Genomic DNA, 27,006 nt, shown 5'->3' on the forward strand with positions numbered 1-27,006 from the left:
TTAGTTTTGGATTTATCTTAACAAATTAAAACGGTTGTTTTATTTTGTCTTATTTGATTTTATAATATTTGCATTTGTAGAGGCAAGATTTAAAATACACTTCCATTTTATTAATTTTGTTTTTTAGATATTTTGTGAGTGTTCCGGGGGGGTTGTCGGTTAATTTATATTTTGCACTTATTATTTTTGTTATTGTGATTGCTTGTTTTTTGTTTTTGTTTTTTAATAAGATATTGGACTGGTTTGTCTTGGGGGGGGGTTTACATCACCAACCAAAAGTTCACTCAGTGATCACTGATTTGAAATCGGGGTTCTGTTGGTTTCCCTGACGTCCTGTCAGGAAAATAAATCAAGTGAGGATCACTGCGCAGGCGGCGGGGACGAGGCACTTTCTTAAGCAGAGATGGTGCGTATGAATTAAATGTATCATTTTTTGGTCCGTTTCATATTATACATCAGTTCCAAAGACTGAATAAATGATACGGTATATTTTTACGTATAATATTTACTCACGAAATCCTGAAAGCGGGTCCACTTACTCCCACAATGCTAACGTTAGCTGGCTAACTTTTGACTGCACTGTGAGTAAGCAAAACACTGCACTGCTAGCGTTAGCCGCACAGTGTTCAAAGAAACAGCCTTCGTGTAGCTTATACTCGGCGTAGTCTGCCTAACTAAATATTCATTTAGCTCCTATTAAATGTTGTTAAAACATGATGAGTTAAATATTTGTTAGATGAATCAAGAATTGGAAGGCTAACGCTCAGCAGCTAGGCTGAGTTAGCATCATTGAAACTAGCGATGGAAGTAGAATGTCTTACTTTCGTTTTCCCTTAATCCACTTCACCGGCCTTTAGGCTTTAAAAGCTAGAAAAAGAGAAATAATTATTTTGTGCAGAAATGTATCACTGCGAAGGCTGTGATGGTTCCGCAAGTCTCCTATAGTAAATGTTAGTGATGTTCTGTAAAGGTTACTTAGCTAATGACAGTTAGCCGTCATTAAATTCTAACTGGTCAAACTTTTGTATGATGGGAGCGTTGCAGTGCGACATGGTGTATGAACATGACTGCATAGCAATTGCAAATCATTCTTGTCCCCACACGTTAATAATAATAATTAAAAAAAAACGACAGATACAAAAACACAGTGAAATAACACAAAATCCAACGTTTTAATTGTGACGCTGATGAGGCGATAAAAGCAGAAATCCCCATAACCTTTTTTTAACCTGCTTTTCGTGTCTGTTGTTATTTGGCTTGACGGACAGTTGAAATCCATTTAGTATTTTATGATTGCCATTTACCATGTTCCAGTATTTATGCTGCTGTCTGATCTTAATCCAGTATTAAAGTCAGTTTGGTGTTTTGTGTTTCGAGCCAGTAAAGAGATGCGTGTTTATAAATAATTTAATCACGATGGTAATTTAAAACCTGGCTCTGGAAAAGTCCAACCTGCAGACAGTCTCGTTTGTAGTTGCCGTCTTCAGTCCTTGAGAAACAATAGCTAACCAAGAGAACTGCTGATAATGCAAGACAACTATGTAAGTTCAGCTCCTGTGTGTGATGTTTTAATACTAGTGTTTTTAAGTGACTGCTTGGTTTTTGTTTTTATTTTAGTTCCGCAACCAGTACGACAACGATGTGACCGTATGGAGCCCACAGGTAAGTCATGTCTTTCACTGACTAAGTGCATCATTGACACTTGGTAGCATGATGAGTGAAATAAGCCTGTCCATCTGTGAACAGGGGCGTATTCATCAAATTGAGTATGCCATGGAGGCTGTGAAACAAGGGTCTGCAACTGTAGGGCTGAAATCCAGAACACATGCAGTCCTGGTGGCGCTAAAGGTACAGTCATGCAGTGTTTGGTGGTGATCTTATGACATTGCAGTTTTTTTTATGCCTTGGATAAATTCCAGAAAATTGGTCACTATACAGGCGTTGTTCCTGATGCAGAAAAACAAGTCTGTAGGATTGTATTTTTTAACACACTGTCACCAAGTATCTACACAATTATACTTCTTTCCTGAATATTTTGTGGGTCAGTAGTATGTTTTTGAGTGTCTCTAAACATATTAAAAGGATTTCATTTGTGTCATCCTGCCTACTTGTCTTATTTATAGAAAAGGGGGGAAAAGCCTATTTCTTATAATAGGAAGTATATTAAAGTGCAACAGCCAAGAAAATCTGCAGCAGGTTATTGGTGTCAAAGCACAATAACTGAAAATGCACAACTGATGTGTCATGTTTCTCTTGCAGAGAGCCCAGTCTGAACTGGCGGCCCACCAGAAGAAGATCCTCCATGTCGACAACCACATTGGTATCTCCATTGCTGGACTGACTGCTGATGCCAGGCTGCTCTGGTAGGTAACAGTGACACTGATGGTGCAGAGTAAGTCGCTCATGATTATAGTACATAATATTCTTAAATACAATTCCTACACCTTCTCTCCCACAGTAACTTCATGCGTCAGGAGTGCTTGGACTCCAGATTTGTCTTCGACAGGCCCCTCCCAACGTCACGTCTTGTTGCTCTTGTTGGCAGCAGTATCCTCTCTACTGTTATCAATCATACTAATATGTTATAGCATGTGTTTCCTGTGTGAGTGAGAGAAACTAGACTGTTTTCTGGTTGTCTTCATGAAAGGATTTAAAAAAAAAGAAAGGAAAAAAAGTGAATCGTACGATTCTTGACTTAAACTGCAGAAACCCAAATCCCAACACAGAGATATGGAAGAAGGCCCTACGGCGTTGGACTCCTTATTGCTGGTTATGATGTGAGTTTGTTTCACGCCTGCTGTTTGTTAAATATCTGCCTGGATTTATGCATGTATAGCTTTATCTGCAGCTGAAAGACTATAAAGGTGTCAGTAGTCAGTGCAGTTGATATTTATTTGTTTTGTGTCAAACAGGACATGGGACCTCACATCTTCCAGACCTGCCCGTCAGCAAACTACTTTGACTGTAAAGCCATGTCCATCGGAGCGCGTTCCCAGTCTGCACGCACCTACCTGGAGAGATGCATGGATAAATTCTCCGACTGTAAGATCCAGTTTTTAATTTTTAACCTTTTCACAAACATTTACATTTAAAGCAGCTTAAACAGCAAATGAATGCTTATCCTGTTGTTTTGTTAAATAACTAATGTAATTTGGCCATGAGCATCTTGAGGCATTTTGGGACATGTTGAAATATTTTAGTCATCAATGAAGTTTTACAATATAAACGTGGATAGTCACACTGATATGTTGGTTTTGTTGTCAGCTATCCTGAATGAACTGGTCCAGCATGGCCTCCGTGCTCTCAGAGAAACCCTCCCTACTGAGCAGGACCTCACTACCAAGGTACCCCAGCTCCCTCCACACCCACCTGATACGTCACCACCTTACACACTCAGCTAGCACAAGTCTTGACTTAAACGAGACACGAGCTTGTGCAGCACAGAGGCAGTTTCTCAGCACTGTGCCCTTTTTCTTTCAGAATGTTTCCATCGGCATTGTCGGGAAAGACATGGAGTTCACCATTTATGACGATGACGATGTTGCCCCATTCCTGGAAGGGCTAGAGGAGAGGCCACAAAGAAAGGTACTGCAAAGGTTTATCCAGTCCAGCTCCGGAGAAACATTTCCATGTCACTACATTATAGTGTACCATCTAAAATAAAACTGAAAAAAATAATTGTTTCAGGTTGCCCAGCCCGCAGATGAACCTGCTCCTGCAGAGGCCTCTGATGAGCCAATGGAGCACTGAGGCAGCACGCCAAACAGTGATCTGCTTCCCGTAGATCCCAGACAACCACGTGACACTTAATGCAAGTCAAGAGAAATATTTAGAGGGGCGAAGATGTTGTGATGTGCCACTTGCTAAACTGTTAATCAAAAATATTCTCTGCTAACATCAAACAATGTGATGTTGCTTTTGTATGGTTAAATTGTACCATGATACAAGTAATAAACTCATTTTTGTTTTTGAATGCTGCCTCTGCTGCTCTCCATATTATTAGCTGACTCACGGCGAGTGTCGATACTTCGATTAACATTGCAGGCATCACTGAAGAGTCTGACTCAGTGCCATAAAGGAGATACTATAAAGCTAAATGGCATAATTCGACGACCAGAATATACAGGAAAGTGTGTGTGAACATCTTCACAGCATGTTAATCACTGATGTGCATTCTCAGGTGCTTTTACTCAGTAGGTTTGCTTAGAAGGCACTTCTTCATATTAAACACTGAGGAGAAGAGGACTCGGCTAACTCCTGTCTAATTGAAAACTTGACTTTTGTTCCTTAAATTAAGAATAGTGTCATTTATTGCATTTGCTCACACAAAGGAATCCAAGAGCACAGTAGGAAAACTGTCAAACAAAATTTAAAATGACTGCAGTTTTAATGGTAGTGTTTCATTGCTGACAAAAGTGAGAGGAGGCACAAACATCCCAATATTGTGCACTAGGTATTAAGACAATTTGCATTCCCATTTGGGGTCTGATTCAGTCTTACTTGCTCTTGTTTTTTGTTTTTCTTTAATTTTAGATATACTTCATCTTCCAGTACCAGATAAAATAACATTAGGTCCCCTTAGAGGAGCAGAAACTGATGCCTTCTGACCTTCGTGACAGATCTAACAAACGGTTTTGTGTGCATACTGTCCACCTTTTCAGCACATCACCAGAAATCCTGGAAGCACATTATGAATTCATGCATGCAGACGGGTAATACTGTATTAGATAATGAGGGTTTTATAAACCTTTCAGCCACTGGATCAAGCTGATATTACTGATATAAAATATGCCCTGTTCACATCTTTTCTCATGTATTCACTTAAAGTTAAGCAAGGCTGGAGAAACTGTCATGCTATCACCAGCTTTCATGTTACTTCCAATCTGATGAGAACAGACTAAAAACCCCATCCGCCCTCCCAAACCAGACCCCGGCTCAAGTTGACTGTATCTGAATCGCGTTGGTCAGTTTGTGTCTTTCTTTGCTCTCCTCCTCTTGTTTCTCCGTCTGACCAAGCTGCAGGCCGTTTCCGAGTCCACTGGTTGCGCCAGGTCCTTAATCTTCTCCTGCTCCAATACGGATGTCATTCTCAGCGTGAGCTCCAGCTCTTTCAGGACTCCAACCAGTTCCTCCTCTGGGACACCCAGATCAATCTGACCCAGTTGCTTTCTGTGTTCGTGCATGTCTTCCTCCTCAGTTTTCCCTAAATCGCTCTCTAACCCTACATCGTCTCTACTTGCTGCTGTCAGATCAGATTCTCTCGCAGCTCTTTCGCTCAGATCTTCTGCTTCCTCGACCACGTCTCCACCTGTGACGTCTGCAGGGAGGTTTTCGAGCAGGTCGGCCCCGTCGCCTTCTGTTCTCTCTGCCTCTGTCTGTGGACCGTGGTGGTGCTCCTTACAACAGCAGTGGGAATGTTCCCAGTATGGATGAGGCTCTTCTGGATAATCTGTGGAAAGTTTTCAGAAATGCATCCCCTCATTACTGATCGCTATTGTTTTGAAATCAAAAATACAGCAGTTAGCAAAGGATAATCTATATCTGTCTATCTTCCATTCAGTATTGCAGCTTTACTTTGTAACTGAAATTTAGGTAAAAACTTAATTTTAAGCAAAGAAAAAAACTATTTAGTAAAATCATATGAAATCCTATGAAACATTTTCCGACATACAGGGAATCGCTGGCTTCACTTCCTCCCTGTGCAGTGTAAAGTTAGTTGCTGAAAGAGAGACTTTACTGACAGAAAGGCAAATAATTATAAGCAGTGCCTTGTTGCTTGGGAGAACTTTGAAAAAAACTTGGAAATCACACAAAAGTCTGGTCTGAATTTGTTCTTTTTGTGCATAAGCCACAACCTTAAGCAACTGTTTTCATTGTTGCAGAGCTCTCCAAGGGTGTGTTAAACGGACAGTTAATTTGATGCTTTGGTCAATAAAGAATCTAAAATCAAAGAAATAAAGGAGCAATTATCAACTTCTTCACATGCAAATGCATCGAAATGATTTACTGAAATTCCACTTTCAGTGTATTAAAGTAAACTAAGGACAGACTATTAGGTGGAAGTCATCGCTCCAGTCCTTCACCCTGACTCACATATTGTTGTGGTCAGATATACATCAATATGATTTGAATGCTAATCAAGGCAAAAAAAGATCAAAATGTTTTAACCTCCTAGGACCTGCCGTCCACATATGTGGACATCACATTTTGGGTTATTTAGACCAAAATAATGAATTTTGCTCTACAAGGGCCTGATATCCACTTACGAGGACGTTATACTGCTACTGTTCTATCAAAATTTTAAATGAATATCCTCATATGTGGCTTTTATTATTCTTAAAAACAAAAATAAGGTAAAAAAATATATATATATATATATATCTGGTAATTCTTTGTTTCATGCAGTGGAAGAGTTCGGGTCTTAGGAGGTTAATTACTTTACGCCATTGTTTTAAATACTCTCTGCTGTCTGCAGCACATGCAGCCGAAAAGTGAAAAACAACCACTGATTCATTTTGTATGTTTGCATTAATTTATAAAGACAAACTGCTGATATTTAGAGTCTGGAGTTTCTCACTCTAAAAATCGTCAGCCCTAAAACTCCAGTATCAGTCTGGCTTTTGTCCACACACACACACACACACACACACACACACACACACACACACACACACACACACACACACACACAGCAGTGGGTCTCCTGACTTCACTTCAGTCATTTTTTTTTGGATTCAATGGGACTGCAGCTGGAGTTAAACACTGAACAGAGACCAGAGAACTGAGTATGAAAACAAAAAAGGAATTCAGAACCACAGCACAGGAAATAGATATATCAAAGATATATCAAAGTACAGAAAGTTCTGAAGAAGAAATAAACTATCAAGGACTTAAAACCAAACACAGATCGCTCGTGTTCTGGCTGGATCATTTTATTCTTTACTTTGGTAAAAACTGCCTTTTGCTTGCTGACCAAAAATAATCATCATGACAGGAGGTGCAATCACAGCGTTCTGTGACTCTGCCTAAAACAATATTCATTTTTATAAGTGGATGATTTCCCCTTTATAGGCAGTCTCCTTAGGACAGTGCTGCACTCCACTTAACACAACTTTCAGAAAGAGAGAGAGCCAAAGTGGCTATGCTTAGATGTGGTAAGAATAGCACTTCCAATACTGACCTGAATAATGAAAACATCGCTGTACATGAAATGCAATCAACAGCCTGGCTGATGACAGAAAAATCCCTTAAACTTAAAGCATCTTAAAACAGCACCAGCAACTACAGAGGCCGCCTGTGAATTCGGCAAAAACACAAAGACAAGCCAAAAAGGATGTGGAGGAAGTAATTGACAGCAAATGAACCCGAACCCAAGTGATGAACAGTTACCAGTGTGAAATCAAAGAGGATCACTTTCTTTTACAGCTGGAACAGAAAGAATTCAGTTAATGAAACACATTCAAAGGAAACGAGAGCGAAGATGATGAAGTCGCTTTTTTTCTTTCCTAAAAATCTGATAAGAAAACATTTTCCTGTGGGTAAAATATAATCTTTTACCTTTCCACTCATCCTGGGGCTTCTTCTCTGGAGCCATTCCCTCCACCAGCTGACCCTCCTGCATCATCTGTGTTATCTCCGTCAACTGCTGAAGGAGGCTCTCCTCCTGGTCCGCCATCACGCCCTTCACCCTGCACACAGGAAAACAGAAACGTTTAAGCTTTGAATGAATATATTTAAAAGCCAGCTCTCTGAACAATGAGAGAAGTAAACACACCAGCACAGGCCCGTCTTAAGTTTACCACTGAACATCCAAAGGTTTCAGAGAAGGCTTGGGAGAGAGAGCTGTGGTCAGATGAGCCCAAAATCGAGCTCTTTGGCATCAACTGGACACGCTGGGTTTGGAGGAAGAAAAATGCTGAGTATGACCCTCCGCTGTCAAGCATGGAGCTGGAAATATTATGTTTTGGGGCTGTTTTTCTGCTAAAGGTACAAAACGACTTCCGTGCGCCGAGGGGCCAATAAGTAAACAAGAAACATCTTATTGGGTTGTGTCTTGCTTGGTGATCAACTTCTTATGTCACTCAGTGACACACAAATCAATTTCTAACTTTTATATGATGTTTTTTTTCTGGATTTTTTGTTGCTATTGTCCCTCTCATTAATATGAAAGTATCATAAAAATTAGAGACTGTTCATTTCTTTGTAAGTGAGCAAACCGACAGATTCAGCAGGGAGTCAAATAATTATACCCACACTGTATCTCTGCTGTGGAAGAGATTGTGGATGCATGAAATGAAAACAAACAAGCTCTATAGGTTTTGCAATTTTTTGTCTTCTGTAAAAGGCGTGCGGTCACCTGTTAGGACTGTGGTGGGCTTTGGAAACAATCTTCTCCATCACCAGCTCTGTCTCCCTCAGCTTCTCCTGCAGCTGGGCCAGCTGGAAATCAGCTGGAGGGCCAAGAAAGGACAAAGTCAGGAGAAAGGGTTGCGGTACGTTTAAATTATGCAGACAATATAGGTCAACGCACTGACGCACAGGCAGTCAGAATCATTTGAACAATGTACAGTTGTATTATTTTCTTTTTTACAACCTTGGGGTTTTTCTTATTGGGTTAATAACCAAAACAAACCAAAGATAAACACAAATGCTTTCTGAGAGCGAGTGACTTAATGCATGTAAACAGCTTTAATAATGACTGAAATGCTCCCTCGATGTCGATGCTGGAAACCAAAAAAGGGGAAATTGTGTTTCTTCAACTTTATTACCACTACATAAAATGACAACGATCATTATACGCGCTCTTCAGACAATAATGAGCACAACAGTGATAATATGTGGCTCCTGCAGCGCTTCCATCAGAAAATAACATTAGATTCATTTAGCAGCTTAGTTACAAAAGCAAAAACGATGGGAAAGTGATTAAAAGTTGCTAAATGAGAGTGTGTAAAACTTACTGATCTTTCTCTTGAGGTTCTCTGAGCGTGATGCAGGGAACCTCCCCTCTGCTGGCTTGCTGCTCCCTTTAGACGTGATCTAGCAGAGAGAGAATCAGGATTAAAACTCTTAAAGAAACAACACAGCAAATCCCACAACCCCACAGGGAAGTGTGTGTTTGACTTCATGCTTTATAACAAACAACATCAGTCCTTTGCAGAAAAGACTGTGAACACTTTTCACTTCTTTATGGTTTCATTTTTACTTGACATTAAAATACTTTGACTTGCGCAATTTAGTGTAAATGATGAGAGATGTTTAATTACAGCTGCTACATGAAAGCTAGTTTTTACTTCAGTAAAGAGCTTTTAGGTACATCTCATGCTGTTTCTTCTCGCCAGCTGCTAGTACTTCACCTTAAAGAGGATGTAGAGGATGTAGAGCAAGATCCCGAAGCCATACACGGGGATGATCTGTCCTGCCAGGTTGGATTTGCCTCCAGCTCCCGCCCCTGTTCCTGCTCCCTTGCCTCTGCCTATGGCCTCTGTGTTGTGGGCCCTGGAGGCTCCGGACCCCGCGGCTCTCTGACCTCTGCTCTCCGGAGCCATCTGACGGTGCAACATTGGAGGGAACCGTCCTGAGCCTGCAGTGAGGAGCCAAATGGGAGTCAGTGCCACAGAAATAATCTTGCTGTTGAAAGGCATTTTATTGTCTGATTTTTTTAAGTAATGCATTTTTTATTTGACTAGCACAGCGCTCACTGAATAAATAAGTCAGGCTTTGCGTAAAGAGCTAGGCTTCATCTAATGTCTGTGCAGGTGTGCCAACAGAGTCATATTTTGTTTTCCAAATATAACCCCTTTAAATACAAAGCAGTTCGTATATTATACACCTATAACGGTAGATAGTGTCATGTGTGTGTTTGGCGCCCTCTCCAGGGAGGAAAATGCTACTACAACTAAAGTGATGCATAAATGATGCAGAACATATTTTGGATTGAAATACTAACAAAAGAAATAGTATAACACAATTTAAAAATCTAATAAATTAAGATACTCATCCATATATATATGTATATATATATATATAAAATATAAACCATATGAACCGCAGAGGCAACCTGACCAGTAAAGAAAAGCCGTGAAATGCGACGTACCCTCCGGCCGCTCGGCAGCATCCTTCCTCCCCCGGGATAACAGCATTTTGGGAAGCATCAACGCGACGCACAGCACGAGGCACGTCGCGAGGGTCACCTTCTGAAAGGTTGACATCGCCATACCGACAGGTGAGCGGTCACCTCCCTCACAGAAATAACGACGGTATTGTGTCAGATTTGCGGAGAAAGCGCAGACGAAGACTGGAGTGTGGTGAACTTCCTTGTTGGCTGGAGGAGCGGAAGTGCTCGGGAGCTGTAGTTACATAGTTTCGCCGTTGGGTGGCGCCAAATGATCGTATGAGTGTTTTTAATGTCCCTGGCTGGTAATGGAAAGATTTTGTATGTGTGTGTGTACCACTTTATAATGAGCTTTATCACGAGCTGGCCATAACAGTTCATTTCAGACACAGGGGGCACTCCTTACACTGCCATTCATGAAAACATCATAGCGCTTCTAATAAAAGCACCATTATATCGAATGAATATCTGTTCATCATCACATCAGGTCATAGATTCCTGGGTCTAAAAATAATAACTATTATTATTATTATTATTTTATTTTTCATTTTTTTAATTGGAAACTGACTGGGCTGATCTAATAGAAAGTGGAAGCTTGTCCCACAGCATTGAAGATAAAAACAGTGATAGGACGGTCCTCATTATTTTAAGAAAAATGTGCCAGTACTTTGATTTCAGGAGGATTTGTCCACACTAAGGGGTTAAAAGTAGTGAGATGAAAAGTGTGCCTATACCATACAGAGATCACAAAGTATACTGGGGTTTGTTTGTTTTTTGATTGGATGGGATTTTGGATCAAATGGGAAGCCAGTGAGTTTATAGGGCCTAGCACTTGCATTTCTTTCCTCCTTCAGTAATAAAATACTTACATACAATTCTAATTTATTATCCTGAAAAACTAAATATGACTCCCACAGTAAAACTTCAGCTTTCATGTAACTGATATTATACCTAAAAAGAAGATGCCGCAGTTGTAAATATGTTTTCCAAAAGGTTGACACTATTTCATGTACTGCGTCGTCCCACTCACACATACCTTTTGTTGTCTCCTTCGTCTCTCCCTGCTTTTCTGCTCCTTAAAGATGCAGTAGGGAGAAATTTAGAAAGTGTATTTGTTAGAGGTATCCCATGGTAAAAACCTAACTAAGTGAATCCTAAAGTTCCCTGCTAAATCAACTGCACCATGCATGCGGACTAACCCTTAACATGGACTTGGTAGAGAGCAGGTGTACAGAAGGCTTTAAATGTTTTTATCTCTGAAAACAGGGACTGTTTCTGGCCTTAAATGTTGCCGTAAGAGCAGTAAGAGTGAAGTTGTGGGGCAGGCCACTGAACAGTAAATGTTTTTTCTAAATCTGAGTTCAACCCTTGGACATAAGAGTGTGATTTTTTTTTCCCAATTCCTGTCTGATATGAGCGGGATGCTCAGATTTTACTGAAGCAGGAAAATGCTGTGCACATGTTTTATGCCGTCTTGGAAAATGAACCATTTGCATATTCATCGTCTGAAGGAAGCACATTTGATTTTGTATTCGATTTTTTTTACGAGACAAGTTATTACTTTTGTACATTTGAAGGGAATATTTAGACTGTTAATTCCCTCTGGCGACATGTCTTTTCCCACCCATTACTGGCAATCTCAGTACATACAAAAAAACAAAAAACCATGAGCACACAAAGTGAAATTCAAATCCAGTTTAATTAGTCAAGAAAACAACAGCTTGCGAGCAGAATGAGAACAAAACTAGAGTGGGCTCGAAGTCCCATTCGAGGCTTCAGAGAGGAGAGGCGGGGAGATGGAGCTGGTACTCCTCAGTTGCTGAACAGAGCCAAACAATCTTTGCTAAAGTTTCCGTTTGTTTCGGGGCTTCCTTCGAGCCAGCTGGGTGGGGTTCACCACAAAAGACACTTCAGTGACTGCCAGAGCGATCTGACAATCAGAGGGAACTTTGTATTTTTCTTTGATGGATGACTTGGTTGGTGCTATGTGTGGCCTGGCTGACTTCTTTCCATCCATCTAGTGTTTCACATTTGGTGAAGGAGACTATGAATTATTTGCAAACACTAGTTCACTCTTTTTCTGTTCACCGTCCACATTAGGTCCTCTGGAAAATATCTTCTGATAGTTTCACTACCCCGTTTTCACTCCCCAGTCGATCTCAAGTCCATCTGATCAGAACTGTCAGCTTTAAGGGAAATAGTCACGCAGCTCTGGAATAAAGAGTTCAAAGTTGGGCTGCTGGAAATGTGTTCAATCAATGTTTTTTTTCTTTTTTTTTCTTTTTTTCCATACAGTTCAGTCTGAAACAAGAAGCTGATGAGGTGTGTGCTGCTGTGAGTTTCGTAGTCCAGCTGGCTCACAGTGGTCCTTTCTCTGATCTGCAGAGAGAGATGGAAAACATCAAATATGTCAGAGTGGGGTCTGGGGGCTTCACAAGAAACAATATCATCAGCTTCATGTATCCAGTAACTGCAGTGTAATAGCAAAACAATGGTTTTGTATTATGAACAATACACTGTGGGCTACAAGGGTACTTTCAACAGGTAAAAACATGCTAAATACATAATTTATTTCATGCTCAGCTCTCATAATGAACACGAATATGAAAGTTTAACAAAGCTGTTGCTGCCGATGATAGTTTTGGCCTCATAAGCGTTTAATTCTCTTTTATTTATTACAGTGTCGTCCTACCTGTTTGATTTGCCTGTATTAGTTTTCTTGTCTTCTGTCTTTCCACTTCCTGTTTTATTTTGGTAATTGCTTTTCTTGTGGCTTCACTTCATCTTTCTTTTCCATCCTTTGCGTCTGTTTCCCCTGCCCTTGTTATCTTTCACCTGTCTTTGACTGTTCAGCCTGCCCTTTTCCTGTTTTGTTTCCCTGCTGCTTTTTAGACTTCTAAGATCTCGAAGAAATGATTCATCAGTTAAAAGCTTGCACCTCTTTACTTGAACCCATTCACACCAAACTATTCAAATCAGTATATCACTGTTTTACAAATCCTTTAGTAAATATTATCAGCAGCTCTCTGCAGACCTGCACTTTCCATATTTCTCACAAATGTGCTGTAATCACACTGCCGCTCAAGAAAAATGACTTAGTAATTGGTAATTCATAATTACAGACCTATTTCTAATCTTTCTTTCCTCAGCAGAATATTTGAAAACATACTTTGCAAACAACTAAATGGAGAATTCAACTTGAAGTGTTTGTGATAAGTACCAATCAGGATTTAGATCCACAGAAATGGTCACGCTAAAGTCATCAGTGAGCTGAAGCTCAACAGTGATTCACAGAGTTTCAGTCCCAACATAGAATTTCCTTTTAAATCCTACTATTAGTTCACACAGGTCTCAATGGTCTGTCCCCCTGGTACAGCTCTCACTTGTTCACTGTTTACAACCCAGTCAGACCTCTCAGGTCATCAGGTGGAGAACTTTTAAATGTTCCTAGAATCACATCAAAGTATTCTGAAGATGCTTCCAGTTGTTCTGTTCTTTGGAACAGGCTGCCTGCTGACCTGAGATTAATTGCCTCTATGCATTCAAATTAAAAAATAGACTCATTTTATTTTGCCATTTTCTCTCCCTTAAGGCTTTTTAAACCTACACAGGTTTTTATGCTTTTATCTTCAATTCAATTCAATTCAATTCAATTCAATTCAATTCATATCACAATAGTCAATTTTATATTATACAGTAAAGACCCCACAATAATACAGAGAAAACCTCAACAACCAGATGTCCCCCCTATGAATAAGCACTTGGTGACAGTGGGAAGGAAAAACTCCCTTTTAACAGGAAGACACCTCCTAGAAAATTGGATAAGCGGTCACACGAAGTAGGCTATTAACTCATTAAATTAGCCAAGGGTTCCCCTTGGACGCTCACATGAAAGAGTTTATGTTATAATTATGGATAAGTGCACTGGCAACAAAGTAGCTAATTTTACAAATTGTGAGAAAAATATGAAGAGGTTGTATTGATAATGCTGACTGTCTCATACTACTGTCAACAACATGAGTGGTACGAGAGGAAAAGCAGTGTGCAGCAGTCTAGCTTTAAAAGTGCTGTTTGGATGTGCGTTTGCACTTTAAGCATTTTGGTCACCGAGACTAGGATCATCTATCCATGAAAAAAAAAAAAAAAATTGTTTGTTGCCAACTTGAAAAGATAAGAATTTATATTTCTTACTGATCAACAGGGAAACACGAAGACATTAGATGCTAATGAAAACCTTCTATCTGTGCTCAGAGGTCAGAGGGATCCTCCAGGAATAGTGATGCTATGATTGTTTTGTAGGCAGGGATTTCATAGCTGCTGATCTGTAATCTAGAACGCGACCTCAGTCCCAGTACCCACCCAGTACCCTATTAAGAAGTGAACTTTTTAGTGCAGATAACCGAGGGTTACCCAGATAAGATGAAATCCTGCTTTGTATTAAAGGCCTCTGATGGTCAGAGATCAGTGCACTGTTTTTTCCATAGCCATAAACAAAAACATGCTGCAGTTCTATGATGAATGCAATCCTTTATTTGCTCACAGAAGCCACAGAAGTTTGTGTTTTTACATAAAATTTGTATTTCAAATAATGTTCTGAGCAACGTGTGCTGTTCAGTAACTATAACAACAACTGCACTGCATTGAAAGCAACTCACAGAAATGTAACCTAAAAACTTTAACACTTGTTTTAAAAAACTCAGGAGAATAATTAATATTTAATTCTCCCAATTGGAGTGTAGATGAATTTACCTGCTCTCTATACTTTATTTACTTCTGCTTTACTTTCACCAAAGGTTGTTTTCTCACAACAAAGCACAATTTTATTTCCAAGTTTGTGTTCAGTGGAACACAAACATGTTTTTATCTTTATTATTTTTCACAATAAAATGTTCTTTGTAGTGTTTTTTTTTATTATTATTTTTATGCTTTTTTTAATCTACATGTTAATCAGCTGCTTGAAGGTGGAAAAACACACATGTGCAGTCGTCCAGTGGTCACATTCATGAAAACTCAAAAAGGAAAAAGATTAAAAAAAAACATCCTACATCAACAAAGCTACTTGGATCTCGAGAGAACATTTATAAAGAGTTACAACCTTACGAAGCCAAAAAGCTTTCACTGTATCCATTTTATCAAAATTACAGGGTTGGGGCCACATATCTAAAGTAGACTCCCATTTTAGAGAGCTCCAAGCAAAACATGCAGCATATGACAAACATCTGTCTGCATTTGTAATAAAGTTACCTCATTTTTAACCTGAGTTAACAATATACTTGCCTAAAACCTTGAATACTCTGGTGTTTATGTCCCTGAATACATAAAGATGTTTCTTTTTTGAAAACAAATGATATCTGCAAGATTTTTCAACATTAACTGGAAGATCAGAAATCATTCACAAGTAACTCTCAGCTTCCAGTGTCCAATCGTGCAGGGCGATGGTGTGTATTTTACTGCTGTAGTAGTACAATTAGTATCATAATGATATGTTGGGCCGCTGGTGGCTTTTGGGAATGTTTCTGACCTTGAAAACTTCATATTTGTGGATTGCCTGCTTTCAGCTTTCCTCAAACCCTTTGCACTCATAGCCCAACACCGCTCACATGCCCATCTAGGGGTTTACAAAAGGCAGAGCCCAGGATGTAGTTCCACAGGATTTATGTGACTACAGTTAACAACTTTATAAAGAGTTCTACAGATAAGGACAGAATTATTATGATTATTCTCTGGCAGCACGGTGTTTAGAACTGTTGCCTCACAGCAAGAAGGTCTTGACTTGACCCCACCATCTGGCTGGAGTCTTTCTGTGTGGAGTTCCCCGTGTTTGTATGGGTTCTTTCCGGGTACTCCGGCTTCCTCCCACAGTCCAAAGACATGTTAGGTTAATTGGTGATTCTAAATTGCCCATAGGTGTAGATGTGGGTGCGAAGACTGACAACCTGTACAGTGTGTACCCCGCCTCTCGTCCTATTGTAGTTGGGATAGGCTTCAGTCCCCCCACGACTAGAACCAGAACAGCAGCGATGGGTCATTTTGTCATGTATGTAAAGCTTAAATTCTCTCTAATAACAAGCAAGAATACACGAGTTTAAGTGGAGTTACAGGGTTGCAGTGCAGAGAACATCTCCAACCACAATGAATATGTTGTCCCATTGTAACGCTCCCATTATTACAGCACTGGACAGTATATCTGACAGTGAGGGAGAAATACTTGCAATGTTGGAAGCTTTATCCAGCGTTTTAATGGCTGGAATAAACATTTTCGCTTTGCTTAAGACCCTTGAGCCTTGCTTAGCACATTGCAAAGTACACACTGTACTAATTAATTCTGTGTGAATCACAAAAAGTGATCTGGAAGCTCATATTTCTTTAAGCACAGCGCACTCCCTTAGTTTTACTACTGATAAATTTCATAAAAGCAAACATATTAATCTTCCTAAAGTAGCCAAGAAGATATCCTTTGGGGACCAATATCAAGCAGAGAATTATTAATCAGTTACTTCAAAGAAAAAGCCGTACTCAGAACCACACTAAAGCTTTACATGCCTATACTGATTTATACTTTGATATAGTGGATAGTCAGTGTCCAAAAAGTTGATTCTGTTCATCTGGACGTAGCGTTTTGTGGGAGAAACGTTTCGTCACTCATCCAAGTGACTTCTTCAGTCTCAGCTGACTGCAGGTTTCATCTTATAAACAGTACATTTGCATAATGACTGAAACCAGCCCAGTGAAGGAACAATGGGCTGGGAGGTCAGTTCCTTAATCTTAATTATGCAAATTCTCATGACCATTGATCAACAACCACTGACCAAAACCCACTGATCAAAGCCCACTGATCAATGGCCATGAGTACCGTTCACAGACAGTTAGGGAATGGCTGCAATCACAGCATTGTATGATGGCGAAAGATGTACCCTTAGGCCCCCTCCTCGATTCACAGATGGTCTTTCCCTTTTCACGTAAGATTAAGGAACTGACCTCCCAGCCCATTGTTCCTTCACTGGGCTGGTTTCAGTCATTATGCAAATGTACTGTTTATAAGATGAAACCTGCAGTCAGCTGAGACTGAAGAAGTCACTTGGATGAGTGACGAAACGTTTCTCCCACAAAACGCCACGTCCAGATGAACAGAATCAACTTTTTGGAGATTTACTTGGGCCAGAATGTTTGCAAAATAATCTTGAAAGGAAATTCTGAAATTTCACACAATTACAATTTTTCTGAACGGAAATATACAGAAGAAATGTATTACTGCAAAGATACCGGCCTCCCTATGTCAGATGTTACACTGACATATTCACACAGTAGATAAGTATTAAGTATTACTGCAGCCAGAGATGTTGATCATAAGGATTGATTTTTGATTGAGCCATCTATAAAGCCAAGTAACATGCATGCATAGCAAATTTAAATATTGGGGTTGAAAATGATTTTTTGAGGCAAACACACCAAAGGGTTGAAATTTAGGTTTGTTTCAAATCACATTTGACTGTTGCTTCACTACAAGATGGTAACAGCTGAAATAAAAGTTACGGCTCTCCCACCATTCATTTAGATAGGACAGGTGCTACCAAAGCTGGTTTCACAAATGAATTTCAGACCATTTTTTAAGACCTGTTTCAGTCTGCATGCCAGGTTGAATGAGACATATAGTACAAAGCACTCTGAGTGTTCAAGTAGAGTAGAAAAGCCCTATACACCAATCAGGCATAACATTATGACCACAGACAGGTGAAGTGAATAGCACTGAGTATCTCTCCATCATGGCACCAGTTAGTGGGCGGGATATATATTAGAGAGCAAGTGAACATTTTCTCCTCAAAGCTGATGTGTTAGAAGCAGGAAAAATGGGCAAGAGTAACAATTTGAGCAAGTTAGACAAGCTTCAGATTGTGATGGCTATGTGACTGGTTCAGAGCATCTCCAAAACTGCAGCTCTTGTGGGGTGTTCTCAGCCTGTAGTGGTCAGTATCTATCAAAGGTGTTCCAAGGAAGAAACAGTGGTAAACTAGCAACAGGGACACGGGAGGCCAAAGCACACTGATACATAGGAGGATTGAAGGCTGCACGTGTGGGCCGATCAAACAGACAAGCAACTGCGGCTCAAACTGCTGAAAAGGTTAATGCTGCTGGTAGAAAGGTGTCAGAATACACAGTGCATCACAGTTTGTTATGTATGGGATAGCCACAGTCATATCCAAAGAGACCCCTGTCCTCCACTGAAAGCACTAACAATGGGCACCTGAGTATAAAAACTGGATCACAAAGCAACATCACGTGGATGCTGGTGTCCATGTGCATCTGTGGGACGTGCCGGACAAACAAGTCTGCTTGCAACTTACAGGACTTAAAGGCTCTGTGCTAGCGTCATGGTGCCAGATACCACAGCACACCTTTACGGCCTTGACAGGTCCAGCACAATATTAGGCAGGTGGTCATAACGTTATGCCCGATCAGTGCATAAGAAGCAATCCATTTACTATTTACTATTTAAATCAACGCAATCTAACCACACAAAGACTTAATATGGGGAGGCTTGCATGTTTAAGTGAGGTTAAAGTGAGGTCCAAATTTTCACATGTCTGTTAAGTACTGGAAAAGTTCAGGTCTAAAATGCAGATGCTTAAGATGCCTGTCAAGCAGTAAAACCTTGTGCAAAGTCTGTAAAATATTCAGTCTGATTAATATGTGGCTAAGAGATTCCCACATTTATGCCTGAATGTCACATAATGTGGAAAACACACTAAACTTTTCTCTGCAGGAATTTTAAATTCGCAACGTCTTGTTAGGGACTCTCGTGTCTGCATGTGGACATATTTGGGATGATCCTGGGCGCTCACTTGTATACCTTCCTATTATTTAAGTGCATGGTTTAGTTCAAACTGTCAGACCGTGTGTCTGGAGCTGTAATTCACCGTCATCAGAATATTACCTCTTACTGAGGCTGCCTCTCGGTGCTGCCATTAAGATGGCCCCCCTCATAGTCCAGCTGGCACAGGATCATGTTGTTCTTGAGGAAAAACTTGTCTCCCACGCAAAATCTGCAGAGAGAAATCAAAATATGGAACTGGGTCTTGGTTCTTGCTACAGCCGAAGTGAATGATGAGGTCCCAGAGGAGCATTTCAGGCATATTTTCAGCATACATCTGTAGCAATGATGCTTAGAAATTTAATCTTGCATGACTGCTGCCTGATTAACTGTCTGAGTGATATACAAAGTCTTTAACCCCTTGAAGTTTTTCAAGTGAAGGGGATTTCATTGCATTGTGATTACGGTGCACTGCTAATATGCTCTTAATGACCAGTGAGCTCACCAGTACATCGCCGAGATAAGTCAACTGAATTTGATCTCCCTGGCTAATTGCTACCCTAATCTTACCTCTGGCGGCAGAGCTGACAGGCAAAGCAGTCTAAATGGTAGACGTTGTCTCTGGCTCTCATCACCATCTCAAAGGCAGGGATCAGCTTACTGCAGGCTGCACAGTTCCCCGTCACCCCAAAGAGCCTGCAGAGGGAGAGAGGGCAACAAGCAGGCCTGTAATCTGGACAAACACAGATACATTTCAGCCAGGAGCTGCAGAAGGAAAAAAAACACTGAACTAGAGGACAAAAGGTAGCCTGTGTGTCCCAGAGAGCATCACAGATGATGCTCGAGCACCGTTCGCAAATAATCACTTCAATTACTGATTTATAGCGGTGAACCGCACTGCGTTTCCTGATTATTGATGGCTGTTTCCACTCCCCCTAATGCAGAGCCCACATTATATACATATAAGTGCAGCCAAGTGTGAAAAACCATTCAAATCGCGCCTCTAGTAGTAATTATGAGGAGATGATAGTATGAGCTTCTCATAATAAGATCTGGAGCTGTGTCATTAAGCTATGGCTGCAACTAACCATTAAGTTTATTATCAACCAATCTGCAGACTCGACAGTCAAAAAGCTGGAATATGAGCGAAAGGCAAGAAAAGCTTGAATTTCTGCAGAAAACGTTTCATGTTTTTACTTGTCAAAGGGCATGTATGATTAATTGTTTCAGCTTTGTTGCCAAAATTAGTCCAGACACCCCATGTGGACAGATAATGAGAAAACCACAGGGTTTGTAATGCATCACACAAACTCCAGTAAGTCAGTTAAAATCAGTTTTAGCTATATCACAACAAATAATCACCTCAAAGCTCTTTATGTTGCGTAGTAAAAATTGCATGAAAACCCCAACAGTCACACGACCCCCTATTAGCAGCACTTGGTGATAGTGGGAAGGAAAAACTCTTTTATTCGGAAGACACCTCCAGCATCCGGGTTGGACAGATATCTGCTGTGATCAGTGATCAGTATTAGCAATACACTGAATACCTCTTAGCCTATGATATGTTCTTTCTCCATTTCCTCCATTTATTTACAATAGTTCAGCATTAAAGGTTCATTTTTAAAATCTGGTTAGCTCATCAACAGCTGATTATACTATAAAATGTCTCCAACAACGTCTGATATGTTCTGACATTACAGTTTTTCTCTTAAATGTTTTTCATTTGGTAAATGTCCCATAAATTCAGAACCTAAACTATGTCCCTAACCCTACATAGGTCGGCAACAATCTGAGGCATGTTAAGAGGTTAGAGGTATAGCACTACAGTTAGCAAGCCTGGAAAAAAGTCAGTACACTCCATTGTTTTAACAGTGTTGCTCTGCCAACACTGCGTGAAGGTAGGGTTACAACTTTCCATCTATTCTCTTCAAACATCTGTTATTTCTGCACTAATCTTTTTTCTTCGCATATGTGAGCGTTCAGAATATCAAATGTGAGAGTTTTCATAAACTGGATATGAGCTCTATCACTAATGCATTACTGCTGATAGAGAGCAGCAAAATAGAGATTAACTGATATGAAAATGTCACGATTTATATGAAATGTCAGTTGCTTTAAGAAGAAAGTCAATTTATTACTCTCTTCTGAAACCCCAAATTTATCTGGCAACTTTTGAACCTTGTCCTCAGACCACCTGAGAACAAACTGTGTTGCTATAAATGCTTTGTGCTGGCCAGCTGCAGATGGCCTCACCGCTTATTCACCTCTAACAGAATGACCAAATAACTCCCCAAGAGCCCGGCACACACGAAGACAAGTGGCTGCTGCTGATTTCCATATTCCATTAGAGGCCAAATAGAAAAAGGGGGCTTTGGAGGAACCCTTATGGAAAAAGGTCATCCATGTAATAAGGGAGAAAAGCACTGAGCAGCCCTGGATTACAAATGGAAAACGTCATCAAATGAGTGACCAACGTGAGAACAAAAGTGAGACCTAATTAACAGAATGTTCTGATCTAACGAGCTCGAGTCAGGCACCTGGTGGGTTTTTTTTCCTGCTCCTTAACGAGGCTACGAAGCTCAATGCTAATTCTCTACAAATGGTCCAATTAAAAGAAATCACATGGTTTTAATCCCACTCTTCAAAGGCCTTTGGTCTGCACCCTTGCAATGATGAGGAAAACAGGAGGCAATCTAGCCAATTTAACTGTCAAAAGGGGTTTTGGTCTCCTAAGTGCAGTGCAGCTAATGAGCGACTTAGCTCCAACCAAATCCAGCTGGATTGTACATGAGACTAACACATGAGTTCAGCAATGTGGCTGCGATATCAGGAGTTCTCTTGCTGACCTGACACCAGATATCATTATTTCTAGGCAAGAAAAAGCAGAGGCATATAACTCTGAGTGGAGCCCGTTGATGCAGACAAGGTTTGTTTAGAAAAGGTTGATGGTTTTAAAAAGGCTAAGGTAGAAATCTATTTAAACCCCAAGTACATTGAAACATACTTACCTGTATAGTCATCCTGGACCAAATCATAGTCACAAAAGGTGCAGAATAACTTCAGATATTGTACAGATGGCCGTGCACCGTAATCATGAGGTGGCCAAACCCTGAAGGAGATCCTGCTTTATAGTCAGTTTTACTCTAATTGGGGCAAGAACTTGGTAAATTAATAACATGGGAACATAAAGGGAACTTAAGGCAAGCGTATCAAACCATGAACTCACTAGGAAAATTTTTATTGAGGAAAAAATTAAGCAGTGTCATGTCTTGATGCATGCTTAGTCATCCATGTAAGATAATCCCAAAAAGTTGATTCTGTTCATCTGGATGTAGTGCTTTCAGTCCAGACGAACACCTGCTTTGGCTTCATTTTTCACACCTGCAGTCTGTGGTGCTGCTCCTTGATGAAACTATCCACTTTGTATGAGTTTATAAAATCATTAGTTATTATTATTCTTTGATTCTCTTTTTCTCTTCTCTTTTTTTCTTCTCTCCCTCCCCTCACCCCTGCCCAGTCACAGCAGATGGCCGACCCTCCCTGAGCTGGTTCTGCCAGAGGTTTCTTCCTGTTAAAAGGGAGTTTTCCTTTCCCACTGTCGCCAAGTGCTTACTCATAGGGAGTTGTCTGATTGTTGAGGTTTTCTCTCTATCATTGAAGGGTCTTTAACTTATAACAAAAATTGAGTTGTTTGTGATTTGGCACTATCTAAATAAAAGTGTATTGAAATTGAAAAGCATCAACTGTTCATTCTACTGAAGTACCAACACAAACTTGATAAAACTTCATATCCACAGCATAATCACAGCTAATATCACCCTTTAAAGACTGATGTCTCCAGCTACATGTCTTCTTAGGACGAAATTAACCATTATCAAAGCCCATGTTAAGAACTATAAGAGACAACGGAAACATTTACAAAGTGCAAGCTTCACTGTTCTGCCTTTTCTTTCTTATGCTGCATACAAGATGCTTATGTCTGTGCAAGTTTACTGCAGACAGCTGATGTTCTTATTTGTGCTCTTGAACCCATAAACCTCAAAACTAGTCCATGTTTGGATAATGTAACCGTTAACCCTGTCACCCTGCAGGATAAACCCTTTCACAGGGAAAAACAAACAAGTATTTTTCCACAAGACTGTAATGCAGAGTCAAAATATGGTGACTCAAAACATTCCCTCTCAAGCACACCACATCCAAACACTGTCAAATGATGCTTGGACAGATTTAATTTATTTACTGACGTGTTGGCGATTGTGGACACTTGATTGCCTGTGAGGGCCACTTGCTTCACTTTGATATCGTAGTACCATTCTCTAAGAAAAACGCTCACATTTCACATATGGGAGCCGTACCTCAGGTAGTCTCTGCGGCAAAGGATGAGGTTGGCCCGGGTGTAGAGTGTGGAGCCCAGCCGGCCCAAGCGGCAGTCACAGCAGGCACACTTCAGACAGTCCTCATGCCAGTATCTGTCTAACGCCTGAAGCATGAAGCGGTCCCGTATCTTCCCATTACAGCCGGCGCAGCCCCTCGGCTTTTCTCTGGACTGGAGGGACACAAGAGACACACCTGGCAGGAAAAAGGCCAAGAAACAGACAGACACAGAGACAGACACAGAGACAGACAGAGGAGATTCAGTGTTAGTTTTCTGTCAGGAATGAGACACAAAGAGTGAATGTCAATAAGGGCTTTTTCTGCAATCTATTTTTTTAATTGTTGCACATTAACAATATAATAGAGTATAATAGAGCAAGCATATATATATATATATATATATATATATATATATATATATATATATATATATATATATATATATATATATATATATATATATATAAAACACCCAGCGGTTTATCCTTCAAGCTCGGGTCCTCTACCAGAGGCCTGGGAGCTTGAGGTTCCTGCGCAGTATCTTAGCTGTTCCCAGGACTGCGCTCTTCTGGACAGAGATCTCCGATGTTGTTCCTGGGATCTGCTGGAGCCACTCGCCTAGCTTGGGAGTCACCGCACCTAGTGCTCCGATTACCACGGGGACCACCGTTACCTTCACCCTCCACATCCTCTCGAGCTCTTCTCTGAGCCCTTGGTATTTCTCCAGCTTCTCGTGTTCCTTCTTCCTGATATTGCTGTCATTCGGAACTGCTACATCGATCACTACGGCCGTCTTCTTCTGTTTGTCTACCACCACTATGTCCGGTTGGTTAGCCACCACCATTTTGTCCGTCTGTATCTGGAAGTCCCACAGGATCTTAGCTCGGTCATTCTCCACCACCCTTGGGGGCATCTCCCATTTTGACCTCGGGACTTCCAGGTTATACTCGGCACAGATGTTCCTGTACACTATGCCGGCCACTTGGTTATGGCGTTCCATGTATGCCTTGCCTGCTAGCATCTTGCACCCTGCTGTTATGTGCTGGATTGTCTCTGGGGCATCTTTACACAGCCTGCACCTGGGGTCTTGCCTGGTGTGATAGACCCCAGCAGAGGGTCAGGCAAGTCCTGAGGAGTCAGCTGAATGGTAAGAACAAGATCCGGGCCATCAACACGTACGCCCTGCCCGTGATCAGGTACCCTGCTGGGGTAATAGGCTGGCCAAAGGAGGAGATAGAAGCCACTGACATAAAGACAAGAAAGCTCCTTACCATGCATGGAGGGTTTCACCCCAAATCCAGCACCCTGAGGCTGTACGCTAAGCGGAAGGAAGGGGGCCGAGGACTGGTGAGTGTCAGCACCACAGTCCAGGATGAGACAACGAACATCCAAGAATATATATATATATATATATATATATATATATATATATATATATATATATATATATATATATATATATACTTCATTAGGGAAGTCTGTGGGACATTTATCTCTATTTCTAGTTTTATGACATTGTAGGAGATGTGTTGTTTCCGTTTATATATAAGTAACCTGAAGCATGTTATTGGTTTAAAGCCTTTATGATTCTGTCAACATCATCAAAATCGACCTGATGTGGTAAAATAGTTTCTTGGGGTTGCATTGTGTTGCACAGGTGTGCCCATTAAAGTGGAAGTACTGAGTACCAGTTTAAGCAAGGGAACGTGTACTCACTCTCCTCCTTGTCCAGCACCATCCTTTAGGTAAACGGCAATAATCCAACAGTGGGAGAAATACCAGCCTTTACTCTCCTGCGTGGAAGAGCGGTAACAAACACTGAGGCCTGGACGCGCTGTTTGAACCTAGAGTCGCTCAAACTTCAGCTCCGCTCTTCATAGTCCCCGAAGAGAGAGCCGAGAGAAACAGCCGCGGAGTCGCTCTCTTTTCCCTCGCGCGTAAAAATAGCCCGTGGATGGATGAAAACAGCTTCTCGGAGTATCACCTTGCCCTGCAGTAGAGATGTCCCCAAATCAACAGTGGCTTAGCATTATCTTGGCTGATGTCAGTGCGTAAGTATTTCTCTATCTGCACAGGCTGCGGCTGTTCCCCTCAAATGAGCCCTCCTGCACACAACGAGCCTCCCCCCTCCTCTCTCTCTCTCTCTCTCTCTCTCCCCTCTCTCTGTCTCTCTCTCACACTGCAAAAAACTCCCAGAGTCAAATGTTTTTTTAACGCTGCGTGCTAATTATATAAAGTCATTATGTTCAGATCTGATAGTAACCGCCCCCTCCCTCTCCAAATCAATTATTCAATACACAGTCACACACCAGGACAGCCCGGGCCTGAGGTGTTTTAAAATGAGCTTATTCAACTCCAAGGACACCAATTATCTCCAGGGCGCCCTGTAGTCAAAGCTGTGGCTTTTCAGCACGACAGATGCAGAGCCTTTTTTGTGCGCGAACGTGCACAGGCGCGCGCCTGTTCAACGTGTTCATCCTTTATTAATGTACTTGGGGTGTTTTTTAAAGGTAATAGATTAGCTCGGACTAAGACTATACTGTATTACAGATACCATGAAAGGTATCTGTAATACAGTTTTCAAAACGAAATAGCCACACAGGTGATTAAATCTCCAAATGCCATAATCAGGAAATACTTAAAAAGATACCCTAATGCGTTGACTCCGGGTTTCGAAATGAATACATCATTTTAGATGGCCTTGAACAGGGAAATATGGAATAAAAACATGATTAAACTGCTAAAAGCCCAACATCATTTCTTCTGGAGATTTTTAGTAATGCTTTAGAGATTGTAGGTTAGTGGGGGCAATGCCAATATAGATCACATAAAAAAGCTTGTCTATACCTTCAGTCTTCCATGAATATGACAGGAAATTGGAACCTATAAAAGAGCAATAAAGTAGCTGAAAGCTTCATAATAGAGCAATTACATACAGCAAGACCTTGTGGGAAAATTAAGAAGTTAATAGAACACAAAAAGCATAGACCATGCCAGAAAAGTAATGATCATACTTTGGGTCCCCGTGAGACTATGATCAGCATGTATGACATAAAAACATTAAAACAAAGGTGTGTCTACTAAAGAGTTTAGGGCTTGAGTAGGCTCACCTAAAGCTACATGCCGATTTTTTAAGGAAATCTAAGCTCTAGAAATTAGCTAAAACTGACAATGAAATTGGTAGTGCAGCCCAATGTGGAAATATTAAGCAAAAACCATAAAAATATACATCAGCTAAAGGTCACAATGACCTAATTGGCAAACCTATTACCACAGGTTGTTAATAGGTGATAAGCAGTGGTTCTCAAACTGGTGGGGAATAGAGCCGCTGCATGCAGACAAATGTTCTGTGGCGCATACATATGATACACATGGTAACATTAATGAAATAAAGTGCTCAGATCCTATCCAGGCTATCATACTAATGTATCAATGCATTTGTCAGCAGACTGGCTGCTATAACCTTCTGACTCCTCGAGTATAATAGTGATATCGTAAGCAAGGAGTCATTAAAAATGAAGAGAATATGTTGTGGCCAGATGCTGTTAATTAAATGCACTTGATTAACTTAGCTGATGTTTTGGCAGTTTGCTGGACTGTAGTATTCAGGTGTGTGAACACAATGAGAAGGAAGAAAGACATCAGCAATTGCTTAACCGACAGTGTTGCTGCCAGTCTGCAAAGGGTTATAAAGCCATTTGCAAATAATCTC

At 40.7% G+C, this 27,006-nt stretch overlaps 3 protein-coding genes across 3 annotated transcripts; 1 reads left to right on the forward strand and 2 right to left on the reverse strand.

Annotated features, from left to right (window-relative positions):
• Positions 1-282: 282 nt before the first annotated feature.
• psma1 (proteasome 20S subunit alpha 1) lies at positions 283-3,973 on the forward strand. Its single transcript, XM_004564487.5, has 10 exons — positions 283-406; positions 1,618-1,662; positions 1,747-1,848; positions 2,260-2,363; positions 2,459-2,547; positions 2,707-2,777; positions 2,913-3,042; positions 3,265-3,344; positions 3,481-3,585; positions 3,688-3,973. Exons 1-10 carry the CDS (start codon positions 404-406, stop codon positions 3,748-3,750), a joined length of 792 nt encoding a protein of 263 aa, XP_004564544.1. The 5' UTR covers positions 283-403; the 3' UTR covers positions 3,751-3,973.
• Positions 3,974-4,292: 319 nt separating this feature from the next.
• ric3b (RIC3 acetylcholine receptor chaperone b) lies at positions 4,293-10,326 on the reverse strand. The gene is made up of 6 exons (XM_004564485.3): positions 10,094-10,326; positions 9,354-9,580; positions 8,958-9,036; positions 8,357-8,450; positions 7,558-7,688; positions 4,293-5,449 (listed from the first exon to the last, which is right to left on the reverse strand). The coding sequence occupies exons 1-6, from the start codon at positions 10,212-10,214 to the stop codon at positions 4,965-4,967; spliced, it is 1,137 nt and encodes a 378-aa protein (XP_004564542.2). The 5' UTR covers positions 10,215-10,326; the 3' UTR covers positions 4,293-4,964.
• A 1,465-nt stretch (positions 10,327-11,791) lies between these two features.
• LOC101477132 (rhombotin-1) lies at positions 11,792-25,407 on the reverse strand. Its single transcript, XM_004564484.4, has 5 exons — positions 25,011-25,407; positions 23,276-23,489; positions 19,491-19,616; positions 19,044-19,152; positions 11,792-12,490 (listed from the first exon to the last, which is right to left on the reverse strand). The coding sequence occupies exons 1-4, from the start codon at positions 25,030-25,032 to the stop codon at positions 19,047-19,049; spliced, it is 468 nt and encodes a 155-aa protein (XP_004564541.1). The 5' UTR covers positions 25,033-25,407; the 3' UTR covers positions 11,792-12,490; positions 19,044-19,046.
• Between the last annotated feature and the right edge of the window lie 1,599 nt (positions 25,408-27,006).

Source organism: Maylandia zebra, linkage group LG7 (genome assembly GCF_041146795.1).
Source record: "Maylandia zebra isolate NMK-2024a linkage group LG7, Mzebra_GT3a, whole genome shotgun sequence".
Lineage (NCBI taxonomy): Eukaryota > Metazoa > Chordata > Actinopteri > Cichliformes > Cichlidae > Maylandia > Maylandia zebra.